The sequence below is a fragment of the Gopherus evgoodei genome, chromosome 18 (genome assembly GCF_007399415.2).
Source record: "Gopherus evgoodei ecotype Sinaloan lineage chromosome 18, rGopEvg1_v1.p, whole genome shotgun sequence".
NCBI classification, from domain to species: Eukaryota; Metazoa; Chordata; order Testudines; family Testudinidae; genus Gopherus; species Gopherus evgoodei.
The window spans coordinates 7,927,653-7,941,854 of record NC_044339.1 but is presented as its reverse complement, the minus strand read 5'-3'; the positions used below and the strand labels follow the sequence as shown (position 1 = coordinate 7,941,854).

The 14,202-nt window shown below is 49.4% G+C and overlaps 1 protein-coding gene across 2 annotated transcripts; it reads right to left on the bottom strand.

Annotated features, from left to right (window-relative positions):
• Positions 1-2,184: 2,184 nt before the first annotated feature.
• On the bottom strand, positions 2,185-14,047 carry MRTO4 (MRT4 homolog, ribosome maturation factor). 2 transcript variants are annotated; one of them, XM_030537727.1, is made up of 8 exons: positions 13,947-14,047; positions 10,911-10,969; positions 8,316-8,419; positions 7,725-7,806; positions 5,754-5,821; positions 4,166-4,317; positions 3,260-3,336; positions 2,185-2,515 (listed from the first exon to the last, which is right to left on the bottom strand). In XM_030537727.1, the coding sequence occupies exons 1-8, from the start codon at positions 13,972-13,974 to the stop codon at positions 2,363-2,365; spliced, it is 723 nt and encodes a 240-aa protein (XP_030393587.1). In that variant the 5' UTR covers positions 13,975-14,047; the 3' UTR covers positions 2,185-2,362. The 2 variants fall into 2 exon arrangements, 1 of the variants encoding a protein (XP_030393587.1); XR_003997118.1 differs by having other exon boundaries at positions 2,494-2,515; positions 3,260-3,523.
• Positions 14,048-14,202: the final 155 nt, after the last annotated feature.

Below are 14,202 nucleotides of genomic sequence, written 5' to 3'. Positions count from 1 at the left end.
CCCATTATTTAACTTTAAATAGCAGTTTGTTTACTCCAGTCTGACTACATAACTTCCTCAGTTCTGTTGAAGACAACCCACTTGAACAGTGGACATCATACACAAGACCAGTCCTAGGGTTGCTAATTTTGGTTGAGTATTCCTGGAGGTTTCATCACGTGACAATCTTTAATTGAAGATTAATCTTTAATTCCTGGAGGCTCCTGAACAATCCTGGAGCGCTGACAACCCTAGTCCTACCTCTGATGGAATTTTCCACAAGCAGTGTGTAACCTAATATTGCGGTTCAGTCTAGACCAGTGGTGGTCAGCTGGTAGATTTTGATCAACTGGTGGATCATGGAGGCTTTGACAGCTGATCTCAGTCTAGGGTTGTCAAACCAGGAGATTAGCTGTTAACAGTCTGCAGTGGGGCTAAGACAGGCTCCTTACCTGCCCTGGCCCTATGCTGCTCCGTGGGGGGAGGGAGGTTTCTGCACACTGGTCTTGCCTACAGGCACTGCTGCCTGCAACTCCCATTGGCTGGGGATGGGGAACCACGGCCAATGGGAGCAGTGAGTGTGGTGCCAGCAGACAGGGGCAGCATGCTGAGCCTCCTCCCCTGAGGAGCTACTGCTGGACATGCTGGCCAAATTCCTCCTGCACTCCAACCCCCTGCCTTTGCCCTGAGGGCCCTCCCCAACTCCCTCCCAGAGCCTGCAGCCCCTCTTGCACCCCAAGCTCCTGCCCCAGCCCTTAGCCCCCTCCTGCACCCCAACCCCCTGCCCCAGGCTCAGTCTGGAGTCTCTCCCACACTCTGAACCCCTTGGCCTTAGCCTAAAGCCCACACCCCAGCGCAGTGAAAGTAAGGGTGGGGGAGAATGAGCAACAAAAGGAGAGGGGATGGAGTGAGCAGGGAAGGGTGTTTGTGCAATTACTGTTATTTCTACATTTTCTTTGAGGTAGATCCTGGGTTGCACTTAAATTCAAAAAGTGATCTTGTGCTTAAAAAGGTTGGAGAGCTAGACTCATGCAAGTGCTGAATTACAACTGGTCATGTGACTGCTTTACCACCACAGCGCCCCCTTGTGTCGTGGTTGTATAGTTGCAGTCTCAATTCTGCATCCTAAAATCTTAACTACAGGATTTTGCCTGTTTCTGTAGATTGAGTATTGTACACACATACTCCTCACTGCCACAAAAGCTCTACTTCAGAAGTTAGTTACACCAATATTTAAAGTGTAACTTTTAAGACTCTTTCCCCTTTCTAAGGGAATGAGTAGTTTTTTAGCTTTGGTGCTGGGTCAAGAATCAGTTACAGAAAAACTACAGGTATTCTATGCTAGAAGTTGGAGTGGAGATAATTCTTTTATTTCAATAGTTTTCAACCTGTAGTCCACAGACCTCTGGAGTCTTCAGACTATATCTAGGGGTTCTGGTTGGCATTACCATGGAACAGTAGTTTTCAACCTGTAGTCTGCAGAGTGCCTAAGATTTCAAAAGGGGTCTGCATGTGAAAAGAAGTTGAAAACTGCTCCTCTGTTACCATTCTACACGAGAAATACGCCATGCCTGAGGGAAGCTGCAATACTTCTGGTGATGCACTGTTGTTAAACAGGCTCAGTGAAGACAGAAGGAACTTACTAAAAGATGGTAGAGGCATCCTTTGGCTTCAGGGGTAATTTAGTCAGTATCTGCTCTCAAAGGAGGAGGGATAGCTCAGTGGTTTGAGCACTGGCCTACTAAACCCAGGGTTGTAAGTTCAATCCTTGAGGGTGCCACTTACGGATGTGGGGCAAAATCAGTACTGGGTCCTGCTAGTAAAGGCAGGGGCCTGGACTGTTGAGGTCTCTTCCAGCTCTGAGAGAGGTTCTCTTAGCTGTAGAATTAAGACAAAACCCAGCATCCTAGGCCCTATTAATTAGCACCTTCTCCTTCACAGAAGAACTGTTTAAATGCAACTTGGCTCCATGCAACTGTCATTTCTAATGCAAAGTGAGCAGTTCAAAGGCAATTTTCTGTAGAGAGAGAGGATGATGGGGCAGTGAAGTAGATTTGCAGAGATACGGCTCAAGTTTGAACAATAAGCACAGCATGGAAAGGGTTACACTTCCTACATGAAACTTTAGGCGGCTCTCAGGTTCTGCACATTTTCTCCTGGCCCAGGAATGCTCAAAGAGGCAGTCAGAGGCAGCACAAGCAAGAATCCAAAATTTCTACTTAATTTTTATATATAAACCATTTGCATCATCATTGATAAATAGCAAATCTGTAGGTTGATCAACTTTGTCCTGCTGCACCGGAGGGAGAGTACCCATGGGCTGTAGTGGACTATTCTTGAAATAGAACAAACTGTCTCTAATGTCCTATAGCGGGTCTTTTAGTTAATTGTCATTTTCTTCATCATCATCGTCCTCCTCCTCCATCTCTGAGGTTTCTTCTGCCTCTTTCACCAACTGCTGGAAGTCTCCTGTCTCAGAATACCACATGCACTTGATGGTCACTTTAAACTCTGCCATCTCATAGCCAAAGAGTTTCTGAAAGGGAGACAGGAAGTTGTCACTCATACTGCTAAGCCTCCACATTAAGTAACACCTTTCAACTGGATGATGACAAAACTGGGGATGTAAGCAAGAATCAAAGGGTGCATTTTAATATAAAGATAAGTTGTTCAACTTGAGGTAGACCAAAAGCATGAAGCTATTTTAATGCAGACTTTTCACTTCAAGCTCGATTAGATGGATCCCTTCCTCAGTCCATGCCACTCTCGGGCAGCTCTGATTTTACTGCTAGTTTCAAAATGCCCAGTATAAAACTAGAACGCAAAGGCAGGATTCATATCTCAACATGCAAGACATTTAATTCTTTTAGCAATACCTGGTCTATCATTCATCATCCTAGTAATTTCTCCGTGTGATCTTAGAATTAAACAATACCTGTCTCAACACAGGGTATTTCTCAAGTGATCAGCTGGACTCCATCTGCATCTTGGGCTATTCTTCCAGCTGGTCATTAATCCCCAGTCAAGTATTATTGCATAGCAGCCAAAACAGCTCTTAAGGATGCATATTACAACCCTAATCACCAGCAGCTGTGCATTATTGTTAACAGCCAGAACTGTAGTCATTTGATTTGAGTACAAATGGTGTCTCACACTGAATTCAATCTACTGGCCACACTGATTTGTAATTTCATGAAAGATCCACAGGATTCATTACTGGATGGAAATAGTGGCTGCCTGTGAACTATAGCTGCATACCTGCTGCTGATACATTACTCACCAAGACACGAGCCTGTTCAGGGGTCAGAACATCCCCTTCCTTGCAGACTTCATAATCAGAAAGCAGTGTCACGACTCCTGCAGGAATAGGGAGGAAGAAGGGGATCCAGGCAGGGGATGAATACCACATGAGGTTAGAGAACACTGGAGCTGCTGTGGTAATCAGAGCTCCCAGCCTGGGTCTCTATTGCTGACAGCATAGAGTAATGAAGCTTCAACTCAGCAGCACAATAAATTGGTTTGATTTTTACACAGGCAGACAGTTCTGTGAGGAAATGTAATATAATGTAAGGCATGTATCAGTTGTTGAAATTGATATGCAGTGTAAACCCACTTCAGCAACTAATCTCTTAGCAGGTGTTTGCTTCATACCTGTCCTCTCCCAAATGCTGAGTCCCACAGCTCCCCCATTTTCATGCAATTACTAGTTCAGGCTGCTTCCTTCCTCCCAATTCCATTGGGAGAAACAGGAGACTTCACACGACCGCCTGTGGCTTTGCCAAGGCATATAATAAAGTAAATAAATTACATTTTCCATGAGAAATCCTTGTGACCTGCAGGTCAAGTCCAGCTGACTGATTTGAAAAACCCAGGCACGTAGGAGATGGGGCTTTCATCTGGTGCTTGGCTTATCCTGACCAGCTCAGAGACAAGAATATTACAATATAGAATAAACAATTCCAGTGCCAACCATAGGAGGAGGAAGGGGGTTTTAATATTAGATGTTCCCTGCTGAACATATGCTCTGACTTCTGCATCCATCATCTAACACTCTCCCTGCCAAGCCTTTCTGCATATATGCTGACCAAGAGGTTACCAACATTTATTAAATAAAAGCCAGTAAGTCTGGAATAATTTTAGTGGCAGAAAGTTAATTATGATCATATGCCCCAGTCAGCTCACATACCTTTCTTCAAAGTTGTTGGCAATCCCAGCTGCCGTAATTGAGGCTCCATGGAGTGGGGAAACTGCTCCAGGGGCCCTGTGTCCAGGCTCACCGTGAATGTTGCCTTGTTACCTGCACGGGCAAAGTCCACCTCTTTGAACTGAGAGAACCATCTGGGGGATGGGGGAGGGGAAGGAAACAAGAGTATTACTTATTTAAGAAACCTCCAGCTACAGAAGAAACCTGACTTGGGATGGGTCAGCCTTGGAACTCATCTATCCTACTCCAAGAGGTGCGGACATTGTGAAATCAGCATCTATGGGTTTTGTACTACTGCTCATCACTGCAGTATCCAAACACCTTCCATGCACAACAGATCAGCAGTAATAAGGCCCAGAGTAAATTTTTTTTTTTGGCAGGGGGAGAGTCTTGGGGAAGGTGGGGGATATGAGGGAAAAGAGAGCGAGTGAGGTTGTAAATGTTCTGTTGATGGTGGAAAAGCTCTATGTGTAAGCAGGGTTGCAGTTTTTTCTGCTACCTCATTAAAGAAATGTATCGTTTTCAAGCTAGGCTTACAATTCCCTCCTTGCCCCAGCAAAATTCCTCTAGTTAGCCTGGGTCCCCAGGCCAGATGACAGGCCAGCTTCCCAAGAGATGTTCTACTGCTTCCACACGCTCTCTCCTGCACAGGCCAGCAATACCAGAAGGTGATTTGTACTTGTGTCCATGTGTGTAGGTAACTCTTGGGGATTCTGGAAAGCTTTGCAGCTGTTTGACCCCACACTAACTTCACAGGTAAGTGCAAGATATTTTAGAGCAGGGATTGGCAACCTTTGGCACACAGCCAGCCAGGGTAAGCCCCCTGGGAGGCCAGGCCGGTTTGTTTACCTGCCGCATCCACAAGTTCGGCCGATCACGGCTCCCACTGGCCGCGGTTTTCTGCTCCAGGTCAATGGGGGCTGTGGGAAACTGCGCGGGCTGAGGGATGTGTTGGCCACTGCTTCCCACAGCCCCCATTTGCCTGGAGCGGCAAACCGTGGTCAGTGGAAGCTGTGATCAGCCGAACCTGCGGATGCGGCAGGTAAACAAACCGGCTTGGCATGCGGCTTGCCAGGATAAAGCTTGCCGATCCCTGTGTTAGAGCATGAGATTCAGGAAAGGAAAAGTCCAGTCAGCTGTGTTTGTGGGGTGGTGGGCCGGAGATTGCTTAAGCAGTTGCTCACCCTGTGGCATTAGATTTTACTCTTATGGAGACTACCCAGTTCAAATGGACAAGTGTAGTTCAACATCTCCAAGAAAGCAGCCGTGTGCGTCAGAGTGTAGCACCTCCCATTCTCTTTTCAATCATGGTATAACCTGCTGTAACTTCCTCCCGCCTTTCCCACCATGAGTCTTTCCCATCGCAACTCCAAAGAGAGGTATGCATCCAAGCATTTTAAGCTGAACATTGCCATGAGACCAGCATCAAGGAGAACAAGAGAACTGCTGCCAATAGTGGCTACTATTTCAAGGCGGGAGAAGAGGCTCAGTCAACTTATTCTTTCTCAGTCAAGATGCAACACTGGTGGCCAGTATGCCCCTTTGTTACCCCCACCCCCCAGATACTTACTCGTTCACTTCTTCTTTGGTGCGATTGGTGAACAGGAGACCCACTTCACCTCTTAGGTGTTTGCTGACCTGGAAGATAAGCAATATGTGGAATTCAGCAGTGCGCTTAACCTGGGCTGTGCTGAAGCCCCCTGATAGCATGGAGTTTACTCAGGAAGCCCAGATAATTCAGAGGACTCAACCCTCAGATTTGCAGATCTTGACTAATCAGCCCCAATGTGTCTTGCAGCCCTTTGGTGCTATGAGGAAGACTAAATTAAGATGTAGATGGCAAGTCTATTTCAGGAGACTTTTCCTCCTAACATGAAACCTGTTCTGTGGCTGAAGGAAGCAGTGGCTTGGCAGGACATTGCAGATGTAAACTCTAGAGAAAGGAGTTTAGATTGTGGGAGGCGGGAAAGGGAATGAATCACTGGCCTAAGAAAGAATTAAGATCAAGATTCTCAGATGTTTCATGAGGAAAAGTTGGAGAAACCCCATTTGAAAAGTCACTATGATCTAGTCATAGAATTGCTGAAGAAGAAAAAGGAGTTAAGCAGAGAATTTTTGGACTCCTGTGAGGGCTCTTAGCATCTGAGTTTAGTTTTTCAAACTGTAGTAAGAATTCCATAGGGTTGAGGCTCCAAATTATTTTGAAAGCTTGGATGAGGAATTCAGACTGTTCACACACTGATTGCGGTCCTCCTTCAGTGAGAGACTAAAAAGATTTGAAGACATCTGCTAGTGGAGGTCCTTCGAGCTCTCCCAACAATTCTGCCTCCACAGCAAGAAGATTAAGCAGCAGTGGCTGAGAGATGCCACTTGTACCTGCAACCCAGACCTTCAGGACTGAGTTGCTATAGTACTAACAAGGAATGTCCCCAATTAGGTATCTTGTGAGCAAGGCATAGTCATTTTATCCCTCACCCCACAACATGCTGGAAGGAGGAGAGGGAAATGCTGCAACATCCTCATGCACCTCTCCTTTGGTGAACTGATTAAAAAAAAAAAATTTCTTACTGTAGTGGAAGAACCTATAGTGAACAAAACTACGCTGACCTGAAGCTAACCACTACCAGAGTCAAAAGGCTGCCCACACTGGAAATGGGACTGTTGTCAAAGGCAACTTGCCTAAAAATCTACATATCAGTGAAGGACCGGATTTATCATCATCGTGGTAGTGCTTAGGCGCCCCAGTCGTGGACCAGGACCCCTTTGTGCTAGGTGCTGTATAAACAGAGAGCAGAAAAATGGTCCCTGCCCCCAAAAAGCTGACAATCTAAGTCAGGGGTCTCAAACTCAATTTACCTTAGGGCCAGTGCCAGTCCTCAAATCCTCCCAGCGGGCCAATAATGTCACTGAAGATGGTGTTCACGCCACTTCCCAGCCCGTTTCCCACCATTTTCCCTCGCTCCCTTGGCCGCATGCTGCCCTGACTGACTCTGCCTGGCAACTAATGCTGCTGCCTCCATGGCTGACTAGTGATGGTATCTCTGTCCCTCTCCCACATCCAATGGGAGCTGCGGGGGCGGCGCCTGCAGCTGGCAGCATGGCTGTATGGGTCCCTCCTCCGCGGCTCCACTAGCAACAGCAGGGATAGAGAATCGCTTGCAGGGAGCCGAGCTGCCCAAGGTGAATGACACGTTGCTGAGTGCAACTCCTGGGAGGGTCCCAGGAACAGCAGAAGGGAGCAACATTGGGGGGAGGGGCATGTGACTCTCTCCTGCCCGCTTCCCTGGCCCCCCACCCCAAGCTGGCAGCCTTGAGGGCCAGATGAAAGAACTTTTTAAAAAGTTTCCATGGGCTGCAGTGGGGAGGTTCTCGGGCCGGGACTTTGAGACCCCTGATCTAAGTATCTAAATCCCATTTACTACAGATGGAAGAGTATTGATCCATTCTGACTCTCCAGAGCAATTCTTTATTTTCTCTTGAGATTTACAGCAAATAAGGCTTACTTCCAAAACATGCAAAAGCTCTGGAAACCAGAACATACCTGGTGTAAGTTCTCTTTGTACTCATCAGCTGGCCCCCGTCCCAGTGCCACCATCATAACTTTGTTTTTCCCAAAGAAAATCCTTTTGGAAAAGAAGGAAAAGAATCCATCATGATGGGCTCAGTACATCTGCAGAGTTGAATCAGGGATGAAGATGGGTTCTCAATCGGGGAGTCGCAGCCTCTCCCTTTTTAAGGGTTGGGGAAGGGGATCCTGAAACTTCTCTCTTGTAACCTAAGAATTAGGGAAGTTACTGTTCTGACTCAAACAGAAAGGGAAGGAAGGTGATAGTCACTGCATCACTTTAGCTCTACGTGCCAGTGCTTGAAAGATGCAGCTGCCATGGAACACTGCCGTTGTTTAAATCCTAGGGTTAACCCCAGCACTACAGCCAAGCGCCCCAAGCTACTTCCTGGAAACTATCCTCTTGAGGGGTGGAAGAGAATAAAATTCAGAGAGCTCTTCTAGCAGCTTACCTCCTGCTCCCACAGAACTAAGTACAGTAATCTAAGCTATATATATACACACCTATTACACAATATTCATGATCACTAGCCACGAGGGGAAGCAATCTCGGAGACTACTGCTCACCTGCTGTGCTTCCAGGCACTTCTGATATCCTTCAGCTTGTTGTTTCTCATGTTGACAACAGAGAAGATAAAGAGATATTTGTAGGTGTCCACACATTTCCGCAACTATAGGAGAACATGATGTTGAGCAGTTATAGCAAACATCAGAGAAAAATCCCCATTGCATACCAATGCGTTTCTGCCACAGCTTAAACACAGAAGATGGGATGGAAGGATTGTTCAAAAATTCTGTTCATGGCAACATCTCTAGCACCCCAGCAATATCAGGCACTCCATGGAACTAACAACTATGATTTTGATGTGCGATTCTCCATTTGAACTAATCAATTGTAAAACTTTTTTTTTTACATTAAAATAAACTACATATTATACAACAAACACAGGATTTGCTAAACTCTCTTTTTCTCCAACCCGTAGCCAGTCAGCCATAGCGATCGTTCACCATTTGGTCTGTTCCGACGCAACCGCGAAGGCTTGATGGCCTGAGAGTCCAACATCAGAACAGACTTGATGAACCCATGTAATAGGAGGTCTGCCTCTGGGCCGCCTCCACCCCTCAGTTGGTAGAATTTTATCCCGGATGTTACAAGCCACCTGGAGTACAGCGTTTGGTGGCGTCTTGTGGCATCCTTGTGACATGCCCAAAAAGCATAAGGTGCCATCTGCAGACAATGCCCCAGTAGTCTGTAGACCCGAACGACCATAAACATCTGCATTACAGATGAAGCCATTCCACTTTATGCCCAATATATGATGTTGACATTGTGTAGAAAGCCTCCAGCTTTGCCCAGTCCACGTGGCATAGCATCCATGTTTCGCAGCCGTACAACAGTATGGGAAGGATACAGCTGAAATAAATCCTGAACTTGGTTGTCATACGAAGATGATGTTGATTCCATATCTGTTGAAAACGGCCCATGGCAGATGCTGCGATGCCAATCTGATGGGGAACCTCTGTGTGAGAATTGGAGGAGCTGGTAAATATAGAACCCAGATCGCAAAAGCTGGAAACTGATTTGACAGTTTCATTGTTCAAAGAGATTGGAGTCATAGGTAGACCTGGTCTTAGATTTTGCAGTTTTGATCATGAAACATGGAGACCAATCTTAGCTAACTACTCCTCCATATGCTGGGGTGCCTCACAAAACCTGTTGGGACTCTGTATTAAAAGAACGATGTCATCAGCGTAGTCAAGGTCTGTGAGCGAGAGATCATTGATCTCAATGCCTGTGAACCTGACGGAATGCTGCATTATGAAATCCATTGCCCGGCAAAAGAGTGCAGGGGCCAAAATGAAAACACCAGATACTGATTTAAAAGGCACTGACATCCGGTTCCCCAGACAAACATGGGCAGTGGTTCCATTATGAAGCTCCCTAATCAAGTTCAGCAAAGTGTTAGGGGCACCTATGCTCTTTAAGGCCTTCCATAACATGACATGGTCTACTAAATCAAATGCAGCCTTAAGATCAATATACGCTATGTGTAAGTGCTTCCTGAACTCGCGATGTATTTCTGAAAATAAGCGAAGGGCCAAAATGGTGTCTAATGTGGACCTGTTCCTCGTAAAGCCTGACTGTTGGGGACAACGCTTCCAATGCAGCAAAGGCTCCAGGCGTGCCAGCAAAACACGCAGACACCTTCCCTGAAACAGAGAGCAAGGTGATCGGCTTGTAGCTGTTACATTCATCGCGTGGTCCCTTGCCCTTATGGAGTTAGATCACAATGTCGTCCTTCCAGGCGGTTGGCAAGGTTCCAATTCTCCACACCAGACGAAAGATGGCCAGAAGTGATTCAGCTACAGGATCAATAGCCATGATTTGCTATTAGCAGGTCTGAGGGGATTCCATCAGCACCGTCTGCACATCTGTTTTGCAGTTTAGAGATGGCACACTTCACTTCATCCAGCGTTCGTGCATCAGTACAAATGTCTGGATCTGGAACTGCAGTCACTGCCAGATCATCCAGCTCTGAACAAGGGCAGCTGGAGGATGGTTCAGGACACTGTGATAATGTTTCATTCAGCGTGAAAGAATGTCATCATCTGATTTACATGGATGCCCTTGGCTGTCGTTCACGATGCTGTTTGTAGTGACTACCTTGACCGCTAAAGTGCATTACACAACTCAACCATTAAGCCCACTGTCCTGCCCCTGGTAGAAGCCAATACCCAAAGCGAGCAAGAAGCCTCTTTAATGTAGTTGGTCAAGTGTACGACCCAGTACGCAGACAGCACGACAAATTCTTTTATGACCCTTGTGGCACTCAGCTTAACTCCTGAGGAAGTTTTTCTGTATGCACTCTAACTTTTTTTTTTAATAAGAAACTTAACAGATCTTTAATGAATCCATCTGACACAACAGTTGACCATTCTCAAAGTGCTTCTTTTCTATATTTCTGGCAATTCTAGTTCAATTGCCTCTGTGTGTCTCAGTTTCCCCACATCTGTAAAGCATGTAATGAGACTTAGTCTGTGTAAAGTATATTAAGAGCCTCACAGGAGGAGATTCTACAGAAGGGAAAGAGCATATCTGTTTTTCTACAATATAGAATGGAAAACTAAATGCAGCACCTTATGACTTATGTTCTTACTTACCTCTTCTATTAAGCTCTGTTTGACTTCTAAGCCTTTCTTTGTGGTTTTTGTTAGGGAAACTGAAAGGAAGCAGAAGAGCTTCAGCATTATTGATAACTTGGGCACTGGTTATGTAAAGTACAATTAAAAAGCACAGAAATGTGGCTGCCAAATACACTGGACATCAGCTTTAATGAACTCAAAGACTTTTCACTCATTTCTGGAAGACCATGTGCAACCTTCTAGCACTGATGCTTTGCTGCACACGGCCGCATGGTTGTAGGATCAGGGTTTCCTTTACTGATTAATACCATGAGCTACAAACCATCATTGAAATAAAACATTTCAAGGTCTCATATTGCACTGACGTGCAACAGCACATCACCAGATATTTGCATCATCCCTGGTAGGAGACAAGAATCTCATGAATAGAAAGTAAACATTTTTACTGAGGCTACCAAATTGGTTCTATAATTCCCAGACCAACTAACACAGCCTATTCTGCCTAATGTCTGCACACAACTCTCCTCCCCGCCACCTCAGTAACAACTACTCTGGTGGCACCTGAAAGACTAACACATTTATTTGGGCCTAAGTTTTCATGGGTAAAAAACCCACTTTTTCAGATGCATAGAGTGAAAATTACAGATACAGGCATAAATATACACTGGCACATGAAGAGAAGAGAGTTACCTTACAAGTGGAGAATCAGTGTTGACAAGGCCAATTCAGTCAGGATGGAGGTGGTCCACTCCCAATAATTGATGAGGAGATGTCAATACCAAGAGAGGGAAAATTGCTTTTGTAACGAAAGTAACTCCCTTCTCTTCATGTGCCTATATATATTTATGCCTGTATCTGCAGTCTTCAATTCCATGCATCTGAAGAAGTGGGGTTTTTTTACCCAAGAAAGCTTATGCCCAAATAAATATATCTTGAAGGTGCCACCAGACTCATCATTGCTTTTGTGGATATGGACTAACTACCCCCTGATACTCACACCTCAGTGGTTCAGTAGCCAAATTAACAATCAACATTACCCAAAAGAGCCACTATAGTCTGAATCCATTGTTTTGTGTGTATAATATATATATAAATTATTTTCACAGAAAACTGACTGACCAAGTATTCTACAATGCGTTTAATAACATAGTAAAAGCATCCTAAGTGGTTGTTAATTAAATCAGTGTTTTTATATCACGTGCTGCACGGAGCCGCAGGAGCCACTTTCAAGAGCCCCTTGTGGCTCCCACACCGCAGTATCATGGCGTTACAGCAGCCAGGGACACACTGAGGGTGGAACAGACCCCACTGGGGGCTCCACCTCAGCGGCGCAGGGAAGCTGCCACCAAAACGTGGGTGGCACTGCCTGGCCCCAGAGCCTTACCTACGCACAGGGGCCCCAGCGCCAGGCGGGAAGGGCAGAGAGGACACCCAGCCCAAGGTCGGGGAAAGGAAGGGGCAGGCAGTGAACTGAGCTGGGCGGGTAGGGCAGAGAGGACCCCCAGGCTCGGGGAGAAGGGGGGTCCCCGGGCGGGGGGGGCAGAGAGTGCCCCCAGCCCAGGCGACGGGGGGGCAGACAGTGAGATGAGCAGCGGGGTCCCTGGGCGGGGGGGGAGGGGCAAAGAGGACCGCCAAGTTCCGGGAAGGGGGTCCCTGGGCGGGGGCAGAGAGAACCTGCAGGCTCGGCGAGGGCAGGGGACAGGCAATGAGATGAGCTGGGGGGGTACCTGGGCGGGGAGGACCCCCAGGCTCGGGGTGGGGGGGTCCCTGGGAAGGGGGGGAAGAGAGGGCCCCCAGGCTCAGGGAGGGGGGGGGTCCCTGGGCGGGGAGGACCCCCAGGCTCGGGGTGGGGGGGTCCCTGGGAAGGGGGGGAAGAGAGGGCCCCCAGGCTCGGGGAGGGGGGGTGTCCCTGGGCGGAGGGGAAGAGAGTGCCCCCAGCCCAGGGGACGGGAGGGGGCAGACAGTGAGATGAGCTGCGGGGTCCCTGGGCGAGGGGGGGGCAAAGAGGACCCCCAAGTTCGGGGAAGGGGGTGCCTGGGCGGGGGCTGGACAGAGAGGGCCCTCGGGCTCAGGGAGGGAGGGGTCCCTAGGCGGGGGCAGAGAGAACTTGCAGGCTCGGCGAGGGGACAGGCGATGAGATGAGCTGGGGGGGTCCCTGGGCGGGGAGGACCCCCAGGCTCGGGGAGGGGGGGTTCCTGGCAAGGGGGGGAAGAGAGGGCCCCCAGGCTCGGGGAGAGGCGGGGAGGGGGCGGTGAGATGAGATGAGCTGGGGGGGTCCCTGGGCGGGGAGGACCCCCAGGCTCGGGGAGGGGAGGTCCCTGGCAAGGGGGGGAAGAGAGGGCCCCCAGGCTCGGGGAGAGGCGGAAAGGGGGCGGTGAGATGAGATGAGCTGGGGGGGTCCCTGGGCGGGGGGGGGGGGGGAAGAGAGAGCCCCCAGACTCCGGGAGAGGCGGGGAGGGAAGGGGGCAGGCGGTGAGATGAAAGGAGCTGGGGGGGGTACCTGGGCGGGGAGGACCCCCAGGCTCGGGGAGGGAAGGGGGCAGGCGGTGAGATGAGCGGGGGGGGGGTACCTGGGCGGGGAGGACCCCCAGGCTCGGGGAGGGGAGGTCCCTGGCAAGGGGGGGAAGAGAGAGCCCCCAGACTCGGGGAGAGGCGGAAAGGGGGCGGTGATTTAGATGAGCTGGGGGGGTCCCTGGGCGGGGGGGGGGGGGAAGAGAGAGCCCCCAGGCTCGGGGAGAGGCGGAAAGGGGGCGGTGATTTAGATGAGCTGAGGGGTACCTGGGCGGGGGGGGGGAAGAGAGCGCCCCCAGACTCGGGGAGAGGCGGGGAGGGAAGGGGGCAGGCGGTGAGATGAAAGGAGCTGGGGGGGTACCTGGGCGGGGGGGGAAGAGAGAGCCCCCAGGCTCGGGGAGAGGCGGGGAGGGAAGGGGGCAGGCGGTGAGATGAAAGGAGCTGGGGGGGTACCTGGGCGGGGAGGGAAGAGAGAGCCCCCAGGCTCGGGGAGGGAAGGGGGCAGGCGGTGAGATGAAAGGAGCTGGGGGGGGGGTCACTCACCCTTCTTGTCCCGCTTGGATTTAGGCATGGCTCGCACGTTGCTGCCCCCTGCTGAGCGCGCCAAGGCCCCTACGCGCCGCGAGGGCTGCCGGGATAGGAAGCCTCTGGAGGTGCCCGAGGAGGTGCCTGACCAAAGCTGCCCTCGCTGGGGTAATCCCTTCCCCACAGCCGGCCCCGCGCGCCCCTTTCCGCGAGGAGAATGCCCCTTTCGCCGCCCTTAGTTCCAGCACAAGCAACTGACTCTGCCCGGGAGAGG

Coding starts and splice junctions, on each gene's coding strand:
- MRTO4 (XM_030537727.1), bottom strand. CDS start 13,974: ATGCCTAAATCCAAGCGGGACAAGAAGG. Junction 7,807..8,315: donor AGTGCCTGGAAGCACAGCAG/GTGAGCAGTAGT, acceptor CTTTTCCAAAAG/GATTTTCTTTGGGAAAAACA. Junction 2,516..3,259: donor CTGAACAGGCTCGTGTCTTG/GTGAGTAATGTA, acceptor TCTCCCTTTCAG/AAACTCTTTGGCTATGAGAT.